The sequence below is a fragment of the Mya arenaria genome, chromosome 9 (assembly GCF_026914265.1).
Source record: "Mya arenaria isolate MELC-2E11 chromosome 9, ASM2691426v1".
NCBI lineage: Eukaryota > Metazoa > Mollusca > Bivalvia > Myida > Myidae > Mya > Mya arenaria.
Genome location: NC_069130.1, coordinates 26,187,025 through 26,210,872, shown reverse-complemented (window position 1 = coordinate 26,210,872; position 23,848 = coordinate 26,187,025). Strand labels below are relative to the sequence as shown.

At 32.5% G+C, this 23,848-nt stretch overlaps 1 protein-coding gene across 1 annotated transcript; it reads left to right on the top strand.

Moving 5' to 3' along the window:
* Positions 1-16,321: 16,321 nt before the first annotated feature.
* On the top strand, positions 16,322-21,617 carry LOC128245890 (neuroglobin-like). Its single transcript, XM_052964109.1, has 3 exons — positions 16,322-16,461; positions 20,805-21,030; positions 21,399-21,617. The coding sequence occupies exons 1-3, from the start codon at positions 16,322-16,324 to the stop codon at positions 21,615-21,617; spliced, it is 585 nt and encodes a 194-aa protein (XP_052820069.1).
* The last annotated feature ends 2,231 nt before the right edge of the window (positions 21,618-23,848 follow it).

Genomic DNA, 23,848 nt, shown 5'->3' with positions numbered 1-23,848 from the left:
CTCAAAAACGCCAAAAGAATTGTGCTCACGTTAAAATGCCAATAACTTTATCTTGATTAAAAGGAGACCTTTAATCAAAGACCTATCAAAAACCGGATACAATGGGATGTGCATGTGAATAATGTTATTTATTTAATCTCGAGAACAACTACTGGAGAAGTGTGCTCCGAGGATCAAAAAGTTATTGTCAAAGACACTTTTCAAATACTCAAACTAAACATTGCAAACGTAGGAGTGAAGAAGTTTGTTAAGTCAGTGTTGATAGTCTTCTCTTTTGAATCTGTAGTCTGGTGATTTATGTGTTTAAAAAACCCCAGCTGAGTTGATTATCATTTACTACTTTTTCATTTGTTTCTAGAAATGTTTAAAGTTCATAAGATTCTGATAAGCAGTTCAAAAAAGGAATGCTAAAACGGCGTTTTATCTTCCGGTGTGCCAAATACCGGCGAGATTATACCAGTAGCTCATTTGCATGGCGCTCGGCATTTAACGGGTTGTTATGATCTGGAAGCCGAAGAGCGCAAAAATGCATAATGCAAAATTTCGCGTATTTGGCTTTATTTACAATAAACTCAAGTACTAATATATAGCCAGTGTATAGAAATTAACTCCGTTTCCTTTTATTTTGTAGAAAAAACTTCCGCAATTCCTCGTGGCAATCAAGCCTTATATTGATATTTATGTAAAATGCTACAGAAACAAGCCCAGTGGCCAACAGTTTAATGATGCCACGTGGTCAGACAAATCAGCGAATCGTGGACGGCGCTGTTTGATGTTCTCACACATAACAGAATGAGAGCTTACAAAGTATGCGGCAATAAACTCTGGTAACAGTGCCTGTCCGAACGTGCAACTATAATCTCAATGACAGTGAAAGTCGACTTACGTCATATCAACTGCTAACATTAGATGTTGTCGATACATTTGTATACTGTCATTCCAGAGACTTCTGTAATGAAATTGATCACATATTGAAATTAAATTAACATACGCATGTATGTCATTTTTACTTGTCAATGAATTCATGAAGTATTTGGCTGTTGTGCAAGTTTCTGCTTTTTCATTTCTTTTATTATTTCATTCTTAAACACACCTGTATAGTTATGACATTAAAGAAATTTTACGCTAATTTACATCCCTCAAGGCTAGTCTTTCGAAAGACCATTATAACTCTGTATGCTTTTTTGGAAAATAGAATTATGCGGCGTAAACATGCGTTCAAAGTGTTGAACTCATCAATACTGTGAACCACTCCGATATTGTTGAATAAAGTATTTGTTTCTCATAGATCTTTTTTCCAGATTGTATTGAAACACACTTCATACTAAGACGCAACAGCCTTTTAAAGGGCAAACCACTTTAAATAAAACAAATTCTAGGTTTTAGATGTGCGAGCATTTCAGAGTGCCAATCGAGCCCTATCAATCAGCCATGAATATTATGATATTAACAAGAAAACTAGGCATGCATTGGAAATAGTCAGCCAGACGACATCCGTGTTACATGTTTTTATTTCATTTCTGAATGGTGTTACGATTGATATTTATTCCTCAAAAATAATCTAAACAACTTAAACTAATAGGACGCGATAAAAGGCATAGTGGCCTAAGATACAATCACGACCAGTGTTTAGATGATGAAAACATATTAAATATGGCTACTAGTTAAGCATAGTACAGTTTATGTCACACACAACAACAATGTGATATATAACGGACATTTGAATAATGATGATTTAAAATTGATTATTATTAGCGGGTCCAGCGGCTCCTCCAACCCAAGAAAAAGCTCAGTTGTCAAATGACCTTAGCAAAAGAGACGTTATATGCATACAATAAGCCAGAATGCACCGTTTTGAACTTATCTAGCTTAAGGATAGTCCAGCCCCCTCCCTAAAACAAAAGCAAAAACAAAAAAGATACCACGTTTGAAGTTTGTTGCTCCTGGTTTCTGAGGGAGGTTCGTCCGCATAGTTTACTCCCACCTCAACCTCATTTAATGTCAAATGCATGTGAACGTGACACTATGGTTGATATTTAACATAGGGAAAATTAATGCGAAATATGTATGCCAGCGATTCCTGAAAGGAGTCTGTCAATGACAGACGAAGTTTGGGTAAAGATTGGAGCAACAACCTGTTATGAATTGAAAATATCTTAAACGCATCTTATGTCGTGATGCAATGCACTATAACATGGTTGTTGTTTTTCACGTTTTTCGATTTTTTTGCATTTTCACACGTATAAATGTCTCCATAAAAGAAAATAAAATCATTTCCTACCTCGAGCTTTTTAATGTTCTGCACAAAAAAGGAAGATGCGTTGGAGCAATTTTTTTTCAAAATCTTGTGGCTCGTAATCGCACTTTGCGGGACTTTGTAGGTACTTAAATCTATTTATTTACAGGAGTTTAATACAAAACAAAAATGAAACGAGTTTATGAATCATTTAAAGCGAGTGTTTTCGTGAACGAATTTCATGACGTTATCTTTTGTGGTAAATGTTACCAGCTGTAAGATTAACTTTTAACTCTTAAATGCATATGAATAAACACGCTTCATGGGTAAATTTTGTCAACGCAAAGTTCAAATCTTTCATCAACACAATAAATTTCTGAAGTGCATTTTTATTCATCGGCTGATATTGAAGGACTTGAGCGGAATTAAGGAAATGAAAAAGAAGATATTTATAATGCGCAGAAGATGCAGAAATAATATTGTTTTCATTTACTGTGTTTGACACCACTTCAGTATAAAAAGAAGATGATCAGGCCCTAGTTTCTAGATACATTTTAAGCTAAACATACTTGAGAAGCTTATTTCAGTTAGCCCAAACTTATACCTTTTGATTTGATTTTAATATTTGAAAATGATTTATTGCGATAATGATAGAGAAAAGTCTAACAGAAGAAAAAAACCCAGAAAAAAACACAAATTTTGAGCTAAGCTTAATCATGTTATAATGGACTTTAGATGTTTAGAAATATTTTGGCCAAATGAGAAGGGAACTATATAAAATATGTTAAGATAAAAAATAATCGTTCCTAATTATATTTTTTATAGTGCTAAATGGATCTATGTGAAGAAATTATAACTTTACAAAGCAATTGCGTTAGCCAAATAAAAATTGCAAACATATGTGAATGTATTTAAACTCAATTCATAGCGTTTAAGAAATGACCTCGACAATACATAGCGCTTTAATATTGACCTAGATAATACATAGCGCTTTAATATTGACCTAGACTATATTATGTTTTATGAATGACACATTAAAAAAAATAAATCGCTTTATGAATTATTTAAACGATACATAGCGCTTAAGGAATGACAAAGACAAAAAAAAAACGCTTTAAGTATGCTATATCAATGCATATCAATGACTATGACTCTACATAGCGCTTTATGAACGGTCTTGACAATACATAGCGCTTTGAGAATGACCTATATTTCAATATATTTTATATCCCTCAAGCTTCAATAGTCTCAGTTACAAAACAAACTTCTCCTCGAGAAACCAACGGTGATTTGATTTCTCCTACAACCTTGCTTCATATTCAATCTAAACAAGAACAAAAAATTAGTTCCTCATTTCAACTAGTATGATGATGAGCGCAAATTGAGTGTCACCTATGCAAGGCTGCGGGTGCACTGTAGTAATCTTAATGAACATGCGTGCTCTTACCAATAACCCACTTTTCCAAAGTTAAGTTTTTGTGGTCATCTGCCATTTCTTCTTCACATGTCCCCTATATCATGCAAAAAGGTATCACCTGTTCGACCAATTTTATGCTAAAAGACCTTTGTCACTCCAGGTTCTATTGTTTGGATCCAAAAACGCCACAGACCTGGCCAACCCAACGATATTCATTTACGTTCAGCACATCATTCGCAAAAAAAAACGATTTTGATTTCCTTAAGATGAATTAGAACGACCTTGATTCTACAACTTACCTAACCTATCCATGCCCAACATTTTTCTGCTCTTCACGTTACTCTCTTTGCTACCTTCATACTTCAGTCGAATTTTACCACCTACTACTTTATGTTATTGTCATTCACCTTTCACTTTATCCCAAAAATCATAACAATGATATAAATCCATGCATAATTACAACATATACACCATTACAAAGCAGCTTGAAAGAGTGACAGAAACGAGGCATAGTTTAAGCAATCAAGCTTCCGTCTCAATTCTGTCGATTTTTTTACCTTTCATGTATTATTACCTCTAAACGTTTATTATTGATTATGCTATAACTTCGTGTATCGTTACAATGCTCTTTTGAAATAGATACTGTTAAAACCTTTTGATTTCTTGGAAAATGCTTAAACAGAAATTTGAACAATACTGCACTAAGACAACGGAACAGGGATGAGATTAACATTAATATTTCGCTAATCATTCACTGAAATTATAAGTTTACCCGAGGTAGAGACATTTACATAAGTTTGACAGCACACATTTTGCATTTCAATGCTACTTTCAGGTAAAGCTTTCTATCACTACCCTTCACACATTTGTATTGTTTATGTTCATAAAACAAAACAGTAAACTTTAGCTTTTTTCTTGTCCTGCAAGATCTGATTTAATCAATTTGCAATCGCCATGGAAATGTTAATTTATTAATTTATCTGCAATGGAATGAATAAGACGCCATAATTTTCTTTCAATATTAATATATATTTTATCTGCAGTTTAAATAAAATCGAACGTTCAAGATTTCCGAGAATTTTGAAAAAAACACAATATTTTCAATTGATTTGACTTTGTTTAGAAAATCTTTATCTCAAAATAACATCTTCAATTTTAGACATACACAGTTTGAGCACAATTGAACAGGATTGACTGTGACAATAATTATGAAATGTTGACAGATTTTGTTAAAATTTCTTTGAAGAAGTATTTTTGTCTTTTGTATGTAAATATAAACAAATACCACCGGTCAACTAAGAGGGTGTGACTAAAAGCACGAATGTATTAAATATCAATGCATTTACGTCGTTTTTAGATTTAAATTGTCTTCAAAAGGCACAACCATGTACCAGTTACATTCAACGCTAATTGAATTTATCGTAGTGTATGCAATTTAGGCATCTAATCTTTATTGACATAAAATTATTAGCTACATATTCCAAATAAATTTACAGTGCGATTTAACGGCTACCAATAATGAATTGGGTTACTAATAGGTAATTGGTCAAAGAAACCTTTATTCTAATGCCAAACCATCTTATCAAGACATTGATTCAAAAAAAACAAAACTAAAACCAACCTAAAATTGAAAGGGAAGTAACATTTATTTACTTACTCGTGTTGCTTTAGAACCATCAATGCACTCAATGAATACAAGTCATTGGTTATCCAATTTATCAAATGCCTTCCAAAATCAAAACACACGTATTCAATGTTAATCAAGTATGAACTTTTCAACCCAAAATTGATGATTTCTGAATTTGTCTGAATCAAACATGTAAAAATCTTGAATTTGGATTCTTAGCATGTTATCATTAAAAAATGCTTAGATAAAAAAAAATGATGTGTACATGACCATTTACCTTCTTTGTTGGTATTTTTTATATTATACACACAAGAGAACATTAGGCACCAATTAAACGCAAATAATTTATTTCTGGATTGTCTCATTAATATAAGATGAATTTGGTAATAGTATTAATTGTCTGATGAAATTCGATATCTAAAATTCGTTTTTTTGTTATTGTGTTTTTCCGGAAAGAGATATACAGAACACAGTTGTTCACGAGTAAGGCGTAGAATGAGTTTACTTCATTGAAACACATTTTTTTCAAAATGGTGTGATGTAATGTAATGTAAAATACTGCATTGACAAATGACATGTGTGTTGCAAAGGTAACATAGTACATTGACACATAATGTCAAAACGATGTGATGCAATGTTAAGAGACTACAGTGACACACTATTTCCAAACGTTATTGTAAATATATTCCAATAAAAGGCGTCAGGCGTGTAAGGTGTTTTGTTCAGTGTATTTAACATATATTCCTTACCAAACTTTAAACACGCCAGCGCTATTTTTTTGTAATTAACTACACTTGGGGTTAAACAATATGTTTCAGTTCTTAAGTCACCACCGTACTACGTAGAATACTCTTTAAGCCATTGGTAGGAAGAATCGGAAGTTTAATATGGTATTTGCGGCCAAACCGACACTGGTGTTTTGCAAAATTGATCACACGTGACACGTATTCGCAAATTTTTGTTCTTAGGTTTTTGATGACAGAGGAGGAAAGGGAAAGATGAGAAGACGGCAGAGAGAAACTTGCCTTTTTGAATAATCATCTTCAGTGTTTTACGTTCCCGGTGAACAGCTCCATACAAAGCTGACAAATTTGCTCGTTTGAACCGGAATTATTACTCACAAGTTTCAACGGACTACCTTGAACTTTCGTGTACAAGGAGAGGGGAAGTTTAATGTCGTTTTTGGAAATTCTGAATCATTTCAAACAAGAACGACAAGGTGTTGACTATAAAATAAATGAACCACACTTGCAGTTAATTATGCTATTTTACTGCCAGTAATCGTATGTCTGGAGAAAGGATTGTTTATTTCCTTGAATCTCTCATTTGAGTTAACTGACACTTTTGTGGAAATATCATCGAAAAATACATATAGATACTTTGGAAAGTTGAATATCTTTTCTTTTGCCATTGATCGACCGTAGCATATGTTTTGGTGTATTGTTTACTATATTATATTTTATTTCTACTGATAAATAATGAGGAAAGCAGATAATATTCTCTGTTATTTATAGTGTTTGATTATTTTCTGAAAGAGACAGGTTGCAATTGCATTGACTTAATCTATAATAATTGAATGTAAAGTCTAGACAAAATTGCAATTACATTGACTTTATCTATAATAATTGAAACAAAACTAGACAAAAACATTGACCAATTTGTTTAAGACATTCAGTATTCAAATATTTAAAATTACGTTTATACCATCTAAAGGGTTTTGTGTAGTGAGCAATTATGTAAAAGTTTAATCGTAAATAAAATGAAATAAAAACGTTTTGGTTCTTAACAAATTCCAGTTTCAATATTCAGTTGAAAAATGAATGAAAATACAAACTGCAATTACCCTTTTTGTAATGTGAAATGACTTACCTTTAAAAGGGTAGCGAATATATGAAACCAAGAAATTACTTGTAAAGGAAAAAGAACGCCTTATATTGGATAAATAGTTATATTGTCGAAAATCACCTGATATTTTTAAACACAAAAGCATAACAGCTCTTCAAAGCAAGTGGATGTGTTTGCTTATCATAAATTGCTGTATTACATTACAAGGTCAGGTTTCTTGTGGAAAGGTTGGACATGTCTTGTAAACTTCTTATTTTGTATTCTGCCATTAATGCCCATACAGAACAGTGCTGCCAAAGGCATGTTAAAGCGTCTTTGTAAAGGGGAACAAACATAATACCCATAAAAAAGTCACATTAAAATGAAACTTTAACTATAGAGGCATATGGGCATATACAATGTGGTTCAATAGTGCAGACATGTTAACATGTTAAACATGTTTATATTTCAACTCGGAATAACTGAATCAAAATGTTATTATATACTATGGCTTTTACTTCATAATTTACAAAGTGATATAAATAATTGTTCGAGGGTAACCTTTTTCACTTAGACAATTAAGAACGAAGATATATGACAATTTCGTTAGTCCTGTTCATCAAATACCTGTACATATGCTTTGTCATTTGACCATTTTACACGTGTGCATCTGCGTCGCTGATAAGAAACTAGTCTACTAGAATAACCCATTATATTAACTGTTTCTTGTAGCAACACAATATGATCCTAAATATAACATATAACATTAAAATTCGCATTCATGAAACCAATAACGTGCTGATGTATTGTGTAATTTTTGTAAAACTGCACAGGTTTCATCAGTTTTTATATCTAGAACTTTCGAGAATGGATAACTTATTATAAATTGTTGATTCTACAGGCACATCTGATTTTTTGTAAACGTAAAATACATTGCATATACTGTGATTGTAATCGATTGAAAAATTGACATCATGAATTATTTTCTACGATCAATACCCTGTGCTTGCTGAGTACTATATTGTATTTTTATCCTTTGGAATGAGCAAAGTAGTCAAGGAGCGATTATTAACCATACTATGAATAAATGATATCTATCGTATTGCTATATAAGGTTTCGAATTGCGTTTATGAGTAAACAAAAGACATTTTAAAAAAATGGAACGGTTACTGAAAAAGGAAATACTCTTTTGGCGTTTCCTTGACCATGAAACAATTATATGTGGCGTCCTTGACAAACATTCTTGATGACATCTGCGATCTAACAAATAATTGAGCTTGTCACGCCGGGCAGTCTATAGTTTAGTTTTTGCCCGATACAAAAACATGCACAGAATTCAACTTCACATTTTTTTTCTCCACAAAATCATTTCTGTTAATACCAATACGATGTCACTATATCTGAAATAAAATGAGATAAAAATGCAATGTTCTTGTTTGTTATAAAATAATGTGTCATTTCCGGTTTCGATAACTGCAAAACAATGAGTGTATGCAGAATGGGTACAACTTCACCATAAAATGGTGCATGTCCTAGCATGGTGCAGTTGTGTTAAGGTTCAAATCGGAAAAAGGATATATGACACCATCTGACTAAATCGCCTTGAATTTTCAGAGGCACATGTGACAGGAAGAATTGAAAACTTGCCACAAACTATAAGACGTTAAGGGCTACTCGGAAGTGCTTTTCATTGTTGTGGAGCTTTTCATAAACTCCAAGAACGTATTTCCTTGATAGAATGGCGTCATCAATTACAGCAATCTAAATCGGTAGGCAAAAACCACTTTATTAAACACATTTCTTACGAAAGGTTGACAGGTTTTTAAGTAGAGAGCACACTGTAAACTGAAAAATGTCATTATTCTTGAAAGTATTGTACTTAAACTTGCTGTCATTCTCTAATAAGTCTTGGCACATTTGAGCTTAAATATTCATCCTATTTCTATTTATATGTAGGTCAGAATAAAGGTTAGATTAAATGTGTATAATGGTTGGTAAATTCTGCATAAGCTTGATAATGTCATATATTTGGTATAAGATGTTTGTTTTAATGTATATGTATATGTATATGCAATGTATAGAAATATGGCATCGTGTAACCAAACACCTTTCTTAAAATGGAACAGTGTCTGGAGACTATCATAACTGATAAAAACAAATTATATGTCGCAAATTGAGCTTGATCGAATCTATTAAATTGCGCATGTATCTCCGATGATCACAGGCTTAATAAGCGGTTCCGATCTTGAAAAGTTGAAACCGATTTCATTGTTATTGGATCATGCCCAGGATGACAAACGTATATTCTATTTTAAAGATGCACTCCTACCCCCACATAAGATTGACCGCAATTAATAATATTGTTTAAATATTAAAAATAGATGAATACATGTCGAAACCAATTGTTCTAATGATGGATACGGAGTATAGTTTGAAAGAAATGAGCATAAAACATGGTATTTCTACCTTATTAGACTAAGGTAAACAACAGTAAATCTTTTAGCATTCACCAATCATTTAATATTTTTGAGTTTTTAGCTATAAAATACACGGTTACAATCGTGTTATCAGTTATTGATATTTTCCGTAAATGCATTATTTAGTAAGTAGTAAATTATTTATCAGTCAAAATTGATGTTTGCTAAACATGTGTATATACTGACTTTAAATAAGAATATCACTTTAAGTAAACATGAAAGAAATGGAACAAATTGTCAACTCGTTCATAATTTCAAAAGCTAATTTGATGCTTATATCACACCATATTTTAAAGGTTGGTGTAAAATTAATAATAAATAACAGTCATAAATATACTAGCTGATACAACTTATTGGGCATAGGAACATATTTGTCTAAAACACTACGATGTATATTGAGATGACATTCAAATTTCCTTTGTATCACGTCAAATACAAAACAAACACTCCAATCTAAACGAATAGATAATTTGCCATATTTTGAAAGACACTCGGTTTGAATACGACCTTGTCAAAAGGACTTACGATCAAGATCAAATAACAAGGGATATATATCGTCACACTTCAACCATTAAATTCAATAATTGTTGCAGTTATTTTCGAGGATCTGTCACTTCACTTAGAGTTAAGCAGCAGGCAGACATTTCGAGTATTTACCGCCGCCCTTGATGGGGGCATATCACACTAATATTTGTCAAACGTCTGATCAAAATCTTGTGGCTTGAAAATCAAACGTATATATACATCTTGTAAAATCATTCATCACGTCAACAATCTGGTATTTCTCGGAAAGTTTACCGTTTCTTTCGTTTCTAGCCAAATTCTCCAATAATATCCCTTTCTTAAGCTGATTCTTAACCAATTTGTACATTCGCTTAGTATCAAACGACCGACTCTGTATTTACGGCGTCCAGATTCTTCCGAAAACTAACGATGACGGAAATCATCCGTTAAGAAACCGTTAACAGTGATAATCACTTCCTATCAAAGTATTATTCAACGGCAGATTATCATCCAGACACTGTTCATCCAACATAGGACATTGTTCTGATTTTAATCCAATGCAGCACAATCTGCCTTGACATAGTCATGTTGGCATCCGACTAGACGAAATTGGCCGTGATTCCCGAATGTTAACTGGGCGCACCTAACCGTCGGGAGTGCTTGGCCAACCTCTTCGCAATATTCCCGAACCGATTATGTTATGAAGGTATACGGTTGCGTTCAGTCAAGTATAGGATATTCTAAATAATCGAGGAAAGTAAAACTTCTTTTTCACTTTTCGTTTGTTAAGGCCGTATTATGCAATTGGTGAGTACTTATCTCATATTTGGCCCGGCATGTACCAACAACTAGTGATTATACACAAACTCGTAATACATATCCATACTAAAATACAACAGAACGAAGCAAGAAAGATTCAACAAAGAACATGGCATGCATTCAAATCATATAATACAAAAGAACTGCAATAAAAATGAAACATTACATTTCGAACAATAATAAAATATAATAATACAAGATAAATAAGTTAAACATTATATATATGTATTTACGATTCATCGATATGTATCTTTTGATATATCGTAACTATGTAAAAATCCCACTATATTTCATCTTGATTTCTGAAGTACCCAGTAAGTTTCTTATAAGTGTCATAACTGGTTTTAAAACTATTTTTATTATCTCCTAATAAAAGTGCAGAGTAATATATGCAGGTCATTAAACAATGCTCTGTACATTAAGGAGCGGAAGTGGGAAAATCTATAAGGCATTACTGACTGATAACAAGCTGTTAACCGGAGTGACTGTTTAGTTAAATGCTTCGCATAACGTATCTATATTAGTTATATAAATAATATGTATGAAATTACTAATATGTAACCAGGAAACATTAAAACCTGTTTTTAATTGTTTTTGAGTGTTAACAGGGTTTAGCAAAGGTGTGTTGAAACAGCATCACTTTTGGTATACTTAAAACATCATTGACCACTGGATACCTGGCTGTATATGGACTTTATAATAAATAGATAACGCGCATTTGGCTTAATTAATAATTAAATATCTCATAATCTTTTGTAGGAAGAATCGACCAAACAACACAATCAATCTGCCAGATCCGGACTGAGATATTTTAAAAAAAAATAATAACACGATACGTAACAATACTCTCTGGCTGGTTATTTAACGAATAAGAGGTTTAAATATATCATTTTTTTATAGCGTAGTGATCAGATAAAATATAACTAGGATTAGATGGAGCTAGTTTTATGTTAGAACCATTATACTTTGTTATTATTTTCCTGTTTAAACATCACGCCTCTGAAACAAAACCATTTCATTATATATCTGCAAAATCATTTTTTACTAACCATTAGCTTAAGACTTAACATCCCTTAAACTCAACCGTGTTAATATAATGCCCATCCTTCCGTTTCTTACATATACTGGGTGAAAAATTCATTACATAACCAATGCCCGACTGTTTAATTGGTCGTGATAAAGTAACATTTTCGAACATTTTTATATAAACTTTAAAACTAAATCGAAATATTGCGTGACTCATACCTCAGAAAAGTTAAAATCCTTATTTGACCTGAGTGTTTGTATTTGAAAACAATATAAACTGACATAAACATCAATTTATGCTATTTGACAAACACCAAACAAAATCTGAGTTGAAGACATGATTTGAAGATGCATTTTCAAAATACCGATATATACTTATTTCGTATACATAGATACACTCCAAAATCTTTCAGGGTCTACGTTCGGCGCCTTCTAGATGATAGTTGAACACAATACAAACCGTTTATTTTAATAACACCTTCTTGAAAATATAGAGCAATTCCTAACACGCGTTTGAGAACGTTATATACCCATCCGATGCTTTCACATAAAACAATACTGAAGTATAATTATGATTCTCTGTCCATTGATTTTAAACGTATTTTGATAATAAACTAGTGTTATGCCGATGATTGATTATAATCGACAATTGATCGGGAAGGCCTACGTCGGCGACAATCGATAGTGAAATTAGAACAATCAAATATAGAAACAAGGGACGTAACCGCTACCGACTAATTATCGTTTTTCTGGTTAATGCTAGTTAATGTTGAAATATCAAGGTGTTGCTATGTTAAATCACGGAAACCAATAGGTTAATAGGTCCGTGGTTAAATGATCTATTCATATTCTTATCAAGTCAGTATTATTATAAATCTTTTTTTTGTATTTTAACTGCTAAAGGATTGGTTCACTAACCATGTTTGTGGTTTAAAAGAGATATTTAAAACATGCTACCGTTTACTTCTTACCTTGTAAGAATTTAGTATTCTCAGTTTTCTGAAAGAAAATGTTCTTGTAAAACATATAGAATATTCAACTGCTTGTTGGACTTGTAACTGACTAATTATTAAAAAGAAATTGATATATTTCTTTCTGTTTAGATTACACATGATTACAATACTTAATGTAAGACAAAAATAGAGCCCGTGGTCTCATGTTCTGTAATAGTTACTTGTAAACACTAATGGATAGTTGCGTTCTGAATAAAAAATATAATTTATACAAAGAAATGTACACACAATATTGTAATGGAACATTGGTGCTTTAACCTGGTGCATGTACTGTATCTGTATGCCTTAAATATGACGGCCAAAGATTATAAGATAATGATTAAATCGATTAATAATCGATCATTGATCGGTTTCATAAACTGATTATAGATAGTATTTTTTCTCTCCGATTCCCAACACTATAATAAACACATTCTCGATCCTATACATTATTTCTCACTTTAAAAACGTTTTCTTGATCATGTAATCCAATATTGATGAATATATAAGTGCATTGCGTTTTACTGTGTTTCGTCATGTGTATGGATTTTAATTTGAAGATAATAACCGTAATGTAACATAATACCTTCATAGTGTTAATGCAATAACACAGACTAATGTGGGATATTGAAGTGTGTGTTGGGAATGATTCAATTAACATCATCTATTAAAAAAAGACAAATTCAACAATAGGAACGTCCATTGTGTGGACATCTGTTGTCGGGTTTCCTTTGATTAAAGTCGTTCCAACCAAATTGATCGATCTAAATTAATGCTGCAAGGACGTAATGTAGTGTTTTGTCTAAAGTGCTCTATTGATAGCTCTTAAATAATCTGTCATGAAAGCAATTCAACAGAAGTACATGTGCTCATTACATCACCATATAACGAACTTTTACACGAAAATGTTATGTGCGAAGTACACTTGTATAGGTGCCCGCATCTCTAATCAAAGAGATCAAGTTTGTTGTTTATAACCAGAAAAAAGCCTTCTTTATAGGATTAGTTATTGGACAAACTCAACAGTACCCAATGTAACCATGACCCTCTTTTTATGGATAAATGCCTAAGAGATCTACAACGCAAAATCAGAATCATGGCAATTTGTCATGTAAACTTCAAAGTCTTCTCTTTACAAACTACTTGCCCATTTTTAAACTATTGTACAGAAAAGCACGGAGTACATAAAATTTGGCTTCCAGGTTTCGTGTCTTTTCTTCTGATTATTTTAAACCAGACGTTTTTTTAAAAAAGATACTCGACGGTGGTAAACCAATCGGATGACTAATTACCGAATGGTTTGAATTTTCGACATATAATAGCGATTGTTTTTGGTTTAATTTTGTTAGCATTTTAAAGTATTGTTTTAACCATTCACAGCATTACAGAGTATATGTTAGTACGAAACACTATAAGCTGGTTATTTTTAGATTAAGTGAAGGGCCTTAACATATATGACAAACAGGAATTGAGTTGTTAAGAAAATTCCGTTGAACTTAAATAGTCGACAATGAAGGTAGTAAGCCAACTTGTGTGTGACTTGCAAATAACGCAAAACTAAATATGAATATACCAACTATATCAAATTATCATAATAAAAAAAATAAAAACTAATAGTACATAATGAAACATTGAATAACACTTCATATGACATTCATTTTTACTAGTTAAAATATGCTTGTTTACCTTTATTAAATGCAATTGGTCAGAAATATCCATCTATATCATCAGCTAATTGGCCAGCAATTAAGCACTTTGTAAAAAAAATAGTTGATTTATTTTACTTCGCAAAATGGATGTTATATTTACATAGTATTATTGTATCAAGAATTTCAAAGACGATTCTTTTGTCACTTGCCATTGCTAACCCTCATCAAAGTGAATACAGTTTTGTTTTGATTTAGCAGATGCATATCAAAAAAAGGTTAGCTTTAAAGTGACCAGACTTCATGGAATAATCTTACATGATTTTAAAAGATAACAGAATATACGCAACAATCATGTCGTCTCACATTTTGTCTGAGCTGAGTTTCCCCGTTTAAAAATAGGGCCCATTGTTTTTTATGAACATCTTGCAAGTCACGTGATATTTTTACACACTAACCAGACAATAGCGAATAGTAAATTCAGTTGCTGTCAAATTAATACCGAATTTTGTTGCGGTCTAATCAATACCAAATTTATATGCTGTCTAATGATTAATAAGGTTTGTGCTTTTAAATCCATAAATTTAGTTACTGTCAAATTAATGCTTTATTTTTTTAAGATTTGAAATGCCCTTTAATAATGCTGTTTAATTAAGGGTTTTAATCATAATGAAACTAAGATAATTCGCATGATTGAAGTTAATGGCAAATGCGGTTTAACTATTAACGTGTTGGCAAATGCAAATTGAGTGACTTATTTATTAAGGATTTACAAAGTATATTCATTTTGAACAATTAACATTTGGACTTAGGAAATATGTTTAAATTCAACAAAAAAGAGAGTTTATGTGAGTACATGTTCATACTAAAACCAGGTTCTTGTAACGTTAACAGTTCAACCTATATGTCTACTTGTATCATTAAATTTATGGGGCTAAATAAAGTTTCAGATTCAAATTTATAGCTACAATTGTGTTGTCTGAGATAACCAACACAGATATATTGTGGCTGTAGCTTTATTTCAAACTCTTGCTGCTTTGAAACCACACTCATTTACAACTTGGCTGGTACGATTAGTATGCGTTTTGTTTATTTAACATTGATGGCAAAATTCTTGATCTTTATTTCGACAACAGTAATTGTCCCTGATATGACACTCTCGTGTATGCAATTTCGAAATAATTTTATGTGTAACATCAATACTTTTATCAACATTCTCTTATCTAAAGCCCTGCAATTCAATGTTTGTTTCACATCACGATATATTAAACATGTCTTTTACGCCACCTATTGTTCTTTTTGAACGCTATATTGGAAATTGTATAGAGTAATAACCAGATAATACTACGCTTAGAGAGTCCCTTCATTCTCGCATTAACTGCTCTGGTTAACGGTATTGGTTTTTTCGAGCATATAAATAAAGGCAATAATCTATGATAACATCCACGGAGTTGTCTCTCAGAAGACATGGATAAGTGTTGCTTCGCGATCATTGATAATAAAGAACGTTGTAATGAATAGTTATAAAATCTCTTTTTTCAGCTTGTATTGCACTTTTGCATTGTATGGATTGATATGTGCTTGTTATTTCTTGAACTGATTTTAAAGGAAGATTTGAAAGAAAGGTGGTAAAATGTTGCTGTATTCGATGGACTAGTAATACACAAATATGTCTTTCAAATGATAAAGAAAGCCGTTTAGTCAACGACAGACTTATATAAGACGGATCCAATGGGTTGTGCAGTTGACAAAATGTTACATATTAAATCTGGAGAACAACTCATTGGGAAGTGTCCACCCCGGATCACGCCCTCTCAAAAAGTTATTGTCAAAGACACTTGGCAGATTCTAAAACTTAACATTGCAAATGTTGGCGTGAAGACGTTTGTTGGGTAGGTATTGACTTATTGAGTATTTATTGTGTATAGCTGCTTGCATTTTAAAATAGGGTGAAATACCTTCAAGTGCAATTTAATCCCTTTCATTTCTTGTATGTCTTACTTGTAGTATTTATTCATCTATAACTACAACTTTTTTGGCAGTCACTCTTTAAGCCGAAGAGGTAGCGCCTAGTTTCATATTTATGTAAATTTGATGATAGGGTATGATGAAATACTGACATACAATACAAACTAATAAGAACGGACTAGTAAACAATGATTTTATTTTTACTACTATATGCGAGATACACTCCTTATGAAAATCAAGAAACGGTTATAATAAATATAAAATATATATCATGAAAGTCGACAGATTAAATGACGTTTAATAACCAGAAAATTACGCTATCCCATTCATTTTCGTATTAACTGCATTTGTTTTGCGGTATAGTTTTTGCGAGCAATAAAAAACAATAATATATACTATAAGAAACCCTTGGGATTCGTTACTCAGAAGACATAAATAAGCGTTGCTACGCGAGTATTGACAATAAAGAACTAAATAATTCAATATAAATTAGATATCTGTGGATAACAGCTTGCATTGCATTTCTGCACAGTACGGGATTTAAATGAACGTGTTATTTCTCGAATAAATTTTGATGGACGATTTGAAGACAAGGAGTTAAATAATTTTAATATTGGATGGAATAGTAATACATTGATATTTCTTTCAATGGTTATGTTGATATGATGAGCTAGTTTTATCATTATATTTCACAAATTATGATAAATGACTGTAGGCGCTTTAATCACCTATTAACACCGAAAGGAATGTGGTCCTATTAAGATGAATAAGGTTCGATTATATTTTGGCTTAAGGGAAGACGTTTAATCAAGATGAAAGCGGAAAACCCCGGATACAATGGGTCTTGCATGTAACAAAATGTTATATATCAAACCTGGAGACCAATTCATTGAGACGTGCGTACCCCAGATCATAACATCTCGAAAACATATTGTCAAAGATAGCTGGCAGATTCTCAAGCTAAATATCACAAACGTGGGCGTAAAGACATTTGTGGTTCAGTATCAAATAACTTAGTGGTAGTATTTTTGTTTGGTGTTTTTTTCTCTGTTTTAAAATTAAAAGCACTATCCATGTTCTGCGCGGGTCTTTGTCAGGGTAGCGTATTATTTCAATATCCAAACTGTTTATGCTTTGATTGTTTGTATGTGTGCATTTACATAATGTTTTCTACTGTATTGTATACAAAATAACATCGAATGACTGAAATGTATGAACAGTTTACTGCTAACAAAAGGTTTAGAACACAGATTTGATATGAAAACGTCTTCACAAGATAAGAGCAATTCCCTATCACGGTTGCTTTACGTGTAAGACTGTCCATTTATGTACTTATCGGTCTCTATTTGTTGTCTTTCTTCCTCCAAAATCTCAAAAGTTTTCTTTTAATCTGCAGAAGTACGCTCCAAATTATCCATATAGATTTAACAACACAATTATTTTTTATACTACAAAGGAAATATATTAGCTTGCAACCAAACATTTAACATTGACTTAGTTGAAAGGCACACTGATAAATGCCACATTACAAGAGACATATATCGCTACATTAGATAAAGATAAACTTTCAATTTTAAATATATTTTGCAGTTATTATCCTTGAACATTAAAGTTTTTAACGTGTATTTCTAAAAAAAAAAAAATTCGCCAAATATTTGTTCCGTTTTTACAATATTGAAAATTCATAGATGATATGCTTCTATGCTGCCGTCTTTTATTAGAATTAGAACAAGTCATTATGCTGGGACATGGAAGTTTTAATGTTTGACCACATATTCGATACGTTATTACAATTTGAAAATTCGTAGAAGATTTGCAACTTTCTTAATAATCAGATAAGGACAATTTTCTATCATGGTTGCCAATACGCCATGCTATGATTATGTCCTTCATGTCCCTCTCCCATTCTCTTTTAATATAGTTTTATTACACGGTGAAGCTAAGCAGGCACAAGTTAACGTTGTCCTTGATGAAAAGCAAAAGGCAATCCCCGATGTAATTATCTCCCTTGATAGGTCTTTGTAAATACTTGTTTCACGTATGTTTTTGAGGTAATATTAAGCAACGTTGTTACCTTACTTAAAATAAATAGATGAATTACAAATAAAAGAAAAATAGTATTTTAACTGGCATCATAAGCTTCACGTAATTTGCACGGCAACAGTAATAATTGTACAGCAATGGGAAATAACCTTTGCTTTGAGTTAGGCCACAAAGATCAATGCCTTCAAATTTGATTTTATCCGGATTTCACATTCAAACCCTCCGTTAACAATGATATTGTGATATTCAAAGTACTAGTTAAACTCAGTGTATCACGTGTTTCGGCGCTTGATATCGAGCAATTTGTAGAGCGAGGCTACCGCATCCGAATCTTTAATCGCACTTTTTTTAAATCTTCAAATATCAGGATTTCATGGGAATTGTAGTCACAAAGAGTACAGCTCATATTATTATTGGCATCAAAAGACAAACTTTAAGTCGTGATTTCGTCACGGTTGCTTCGGGTAAGCTTGTATGCAGTCATTTGGCGTGGACAGATAAACTCTTAACAAACACACGAGCTGCATAAATATAATCATCCGGTTTTGATTACCATGGGATTGGATGATGATCAAATTGAAGGATCGGAGCCTCCCTTAAGATTAACAAAGAATCAAACCAAGGTGACATTCACATTGACTAGCCGGTATCCATTTAACAAGAACCTTACCCTTTTCTTCTCTCAACGAGGTAATGTTAGGTTTCAGATGTCATTCATCGTTGTTAAACAGGCACCCATTAGGCTCTTAAGTAATCTCGTATGCCTTAAAACGAATAAAATAAAGTAAGTAGTACAAATGAACAACATCTATAGGAAAAACAAACAAAACACTCGTTTTAATGACACCGTCTTTACTGTAGACATTAATTCGAAACTTATTTATTTCGAACAAATAAAACTACGCTGAAGGGCAGCTGTTACTTTCCGATAATTGTTAAATAACTAAGCGCTTTTGATAATAAAACACTTATCTGTCGTATTAATTGTTCCTCGTTCAAAAATCTAGAAAGCGGATCATGTGATTAAATAATTAGGACTATTGCAGAACTGTGCATTGCTGTCTGCTGTGAACCCTCATTTGTGTTGTTTAAATAATGTGTGGCGCATTTCCGTAAAACTAAATCATATTGCAAACAAGTCGACCCGTTTAGGCTGCTTTGTTGCACTTTTAACACATATAGATCTTCCGTGGTCATATATTCACGTAACAGCCATAACTAAGACAAAATACTGCCAGGGGGAGAGTTAGAAGCTTTGAAAATGGTCTCGTTTAAAACCGTTGTTCAATTAAAAAAATTGAGGTCCTGAGGTCACGATTTACGAAAATGTTACACGTTGTTTTAGTTTGTTAAACGATTGTAGGAGTTGCTTTTTTGTAAACATGTTATCCCATCGTCGTTGTGTATTTCTTAGTTAGAACCAGAAAAATGTTCTTGGTCTCTGATGTTATGGTGATACCTCAAAATAATAATAAAAGTTTTCAGTACAATATGGCTTTAATATCGAATAGCATTTCTTTCCAATATGAATATTAAGATACAAGTTTAAAAAAAAATCAATTTTAAAACAAAACGAAACCGGGATTCAGGCCGTATTTAATTGTTATGGTTTGTAATAATTATAGAAAATGATACTGATAAGTGTCTTTTGGATAATATTTAACTTAGTTTCTCTCAGTAAAATGTGTAGGTTGATGACTTGTCTGCACGTATCGGATAACTTTATGGTAATTGCAGATTTTGAGATTTGTTTTGTCAAAATGAAGCTCGTGCCAAGAATCTAGGCGATCCTTTGTAATGTAAAAGCAATGCTTTTATTACATACCGATGCCAAAGTATTTGGCATATGTACATGCTATAAAAATAGGATATGATATTCTCGGGCACAATATAGGGCAATTACTCATTGTTTCAAGATAAGTACGTTTGTTATTTGCCATTTTTATTGTTCTATTGTAGCAGCTGATACTCAACTTGACACAACCGTTATTGTAAATAACAAATTGGAAAGACAGCGGAAAATTGCCGCTTTTCCCCCACTCCTTTGGCAACAGCTTCCAAATGCATTGAGTCAATCGATAACAAAAAATTCTATGTTCGGACCGATTATTATTAACATCCTACCGAGGAACTTTAGGGAAAAGGGAATTTGCTAAAAAAGATTATTCAAATTATTCAAAAACTAGTACTCTGAATTAACTCCGTGATTGTTTTGTACTTTCAGGATGTTTGAGAGTCGTCCAGAGCTTATACAAATATTTGGAGCTTTTGACGGACAGGAGTTACCGTCCTTACAGCATTCAGGGTTAATACACGAGCACGCGTTACGTGTCATGGCAACAGTGGACGCTGTTGTTACTCAAATTGACGACAGACGCACACTAGCAAGGACTCTAAAGGATGTTGGCCAGAAACATCGGAAATACAATGTGCCTAGTAATATAATTCCGGTAAGAACGAATTCGAAGACAAGTAGTGCATACAGAGCGTTTAGATAAGTGGTGTTTTCGAATTAATGGAAGTAAAGTCAATGGCATTTTCAAAGCATTACCCTTTATTATCCTTGCTTGCCCTTATCTCAAAAAGTGTCAACTTTAATGCTTAAAATAGAATGTTTGCATACTTAACCTATTTTTTTCTTCTTTTTTACAGGACTAGAAATTCATTATCCGAAACGCATATTTTTATTTTGTGTCAGCCGGAAAGACTCAAAGTAAAAAAATGTATTTCTGTACATTACAAAATCGGTTTTGTTTATTATCGGTGAAAATGCACATGGAAAGTATTTAAATTAACTCCGTTTCCTTTTGTTTTGTAGACCATACTTCCGCATTTTCTCGTGGCAATCAAGCCTCACATTGATGCCACGTGGTCGGATGAAGTCAGTGAATCGTGGACGGCGCTGTTTGATATTCTCATATATTACATGACAGAAGGAGAGTTGCAAAATTCTGTGCCAATAAACTCTGGACACAGTGCTTGTCGGAACGTAGACAATCATGAACACAATTGCAATGGAAGTCGACATAAGTCATAGCAAATGCTTACCATTGATATTTTCGATATATTGTCATAACATGTTGGTCTTACAGAGATTCCAGTGGATTGATATTGCTACTGAAACACATTTGACATGTACATTGACATTGGGTGCCATTTCAACATGATCACATTAAGTATTTGCCTACTAGGCATGTTTCTGCTGTTTCATTTGTATGACTAATTATTCTAAAACTCACATGTACACTTATGACATTAAGGGAATTCCAGTCACGCTAATTTATATTACCCAATAGAAAAAAGGCGTTGGAAGTGACTAAATCATCATTTATCGTAATTGTTATATAAAGTTTTTGCCTCCAACGAAGTCTTTTTCGATAATGTATTGAAACACACCTACTACTTTGAGTGAAAAAAATCAATCATCCCCATCAATCGGCCTTAAACAGTATGATATTTCCAATGAAAAACTAGATTTATATTGAACCGTCAGCCACTCGATATCTGTGTTCAATATATTTATTTTTATTTTATTTCTGAACGGGGTTTCCATTGATATTTGCTTCTCAAAAAAGAAATTAAACAAGGAAAACTTGGCTATATGACCAAGGTATTGTTTAAAGAAACAATGTTCAAGGTCAGATAAGTATTAAAATAAAAACAATAATGCAAGACGACCTACATTGCACACAAATCAAAATGTTGGCAACGCCTTGGCACGTTCTGGGAAAGCTAAGTAAGAACTCAGATAAGGCTTGGCCAGAGCTGAACTTAAACAAGCCAAATATATATCAAACGCGAAAAAAACTGATTGATAATCCACACAAGCATTTTCAAGTGAGACGGAAACAGATGAAATATAGGACACAGTTACACTAAGTTATCGTCTTGAAATGAACAAAAACAAACAATAAAAACAAACGATTATCAACCACTAGCGTGTTCAGCAGATGCCCCCAAAACACACGTTCCTTTTCATGTTTCCATGGTAAAAGAAATATACGAACATTTCACCAGAACGCACCATTCTGGACTTAGCTAGCCACAATCATTAAGGGGAGAGCAACCCCTCTCACCTCCAAAAAAGAAAAAGAAAAAGCAACACTAAAAAAACACAAATCTACGCCACGTTCCCTATTTCTTTTGAAGTGACCCGCCCCTATGTTTCGCTCCATCAAACTCATGTATTTTAAATCATTTGTTTCCAAAGGTAGACCAATAAGTGGTGCATGTAACACATAATTAACATTGATTTTGTACAAACATGTCGTCCGCGACATGGCAGATACTCATACCATACACTGAGGATGAAACAAGATTTTAATACAAAACAAATTCAAAACGAGTGTAGGAAAAGTTTAAGGTAAGTATTTGGTCTTTCGAAAGACTAGTATTGGTTAGCTTTATAACGTTTCCGTGACGGGGTTCATGTTCTTTTTAGAGTAAAAACACTGTAAGATTTAAGATGTTTTATTTAAATGTTAAATACACTAATATAAAACTAATCTGCTAAAAATACTTTCCGTTGAACCAAACTTTTCAGAGTTGTTTTCTGGAAAATGTTAAAAGGATTAGAAAAAGATGAAGCACTTACGCTCATCAGCACACATTTCGCTCAATTTATGAATGTAAGCTTCCTGGACGGATAGCTAACTTTGATAGTGTTTTCTTATAAAGGTTAAGAATGTTTACCATTCCGCATCAAACTATCCATTGTTTTTTGATCATATAAGAAATACAAATTTGAGATGATTGTAATATACTGTAATTGCTGATTATTTCAATTTTGTTTATCTGGCATGTTAAGAGAAAAAACAAATAATAGAGATTTCCTATGTGTAAATCACATAATTATCTGAAATAGAGGAACTCTTCTTAAATAATTTGTCTAGTGTTGCAAAATCTGATATCAATCAGTGTGGAATCGCCATGGTAACATTAAGTAATTACGTAAATTGCAATGGTAAGGATAAGACCATATAATTTCCTAACTTTCAAAGACCTTTGAGATGCAGATTAAATGTAAAGAAATATTTGAAAAACAACACCACATATTAATGTGATTTAAAGTTATGAAACATAAAACATAACATTTGTTTTATAAAATGAAATTAAAAAAAATATATATAAAATGCACCGGCTGTAGGAATCAATACTTGGTTTTCTCAATAATAGTATGCGACGATTTAATCAAAATCAGAATAAAATTTCAGAATTTTATCCGCAAAAGTGTCATTTTAAAGATTTTAATACTTTGTAGAAAACATC

What these genes read in the sequence shown, in the direction of transcription:
- LOC128245890 (XM_052964109.1), top strand. Translation starts at nt 16,322, where the DNA reads ATGTTACATATTAAATCTGGAGAACAACTCATTGGGAAGTGTCCACCC. An exon ending in GGCGTGAAGACGTTTGTTGG is followed by an intron (nt 16,462 to 20,804) that starts GTAGGTATTGAC and finishes TTGTACTTTCAG; the next exon opens with GATGTTTGAGAGTCGTCCAG. An exon ending in TGCCTAGTAATATAATTCCG is followed by an intron (nt 21,031 to 21,398) that starts GTAAGAACGAAT and finishes TTTGTTTTGTAG; the next exon opens with ACCATACTTCCGCATTTTCT.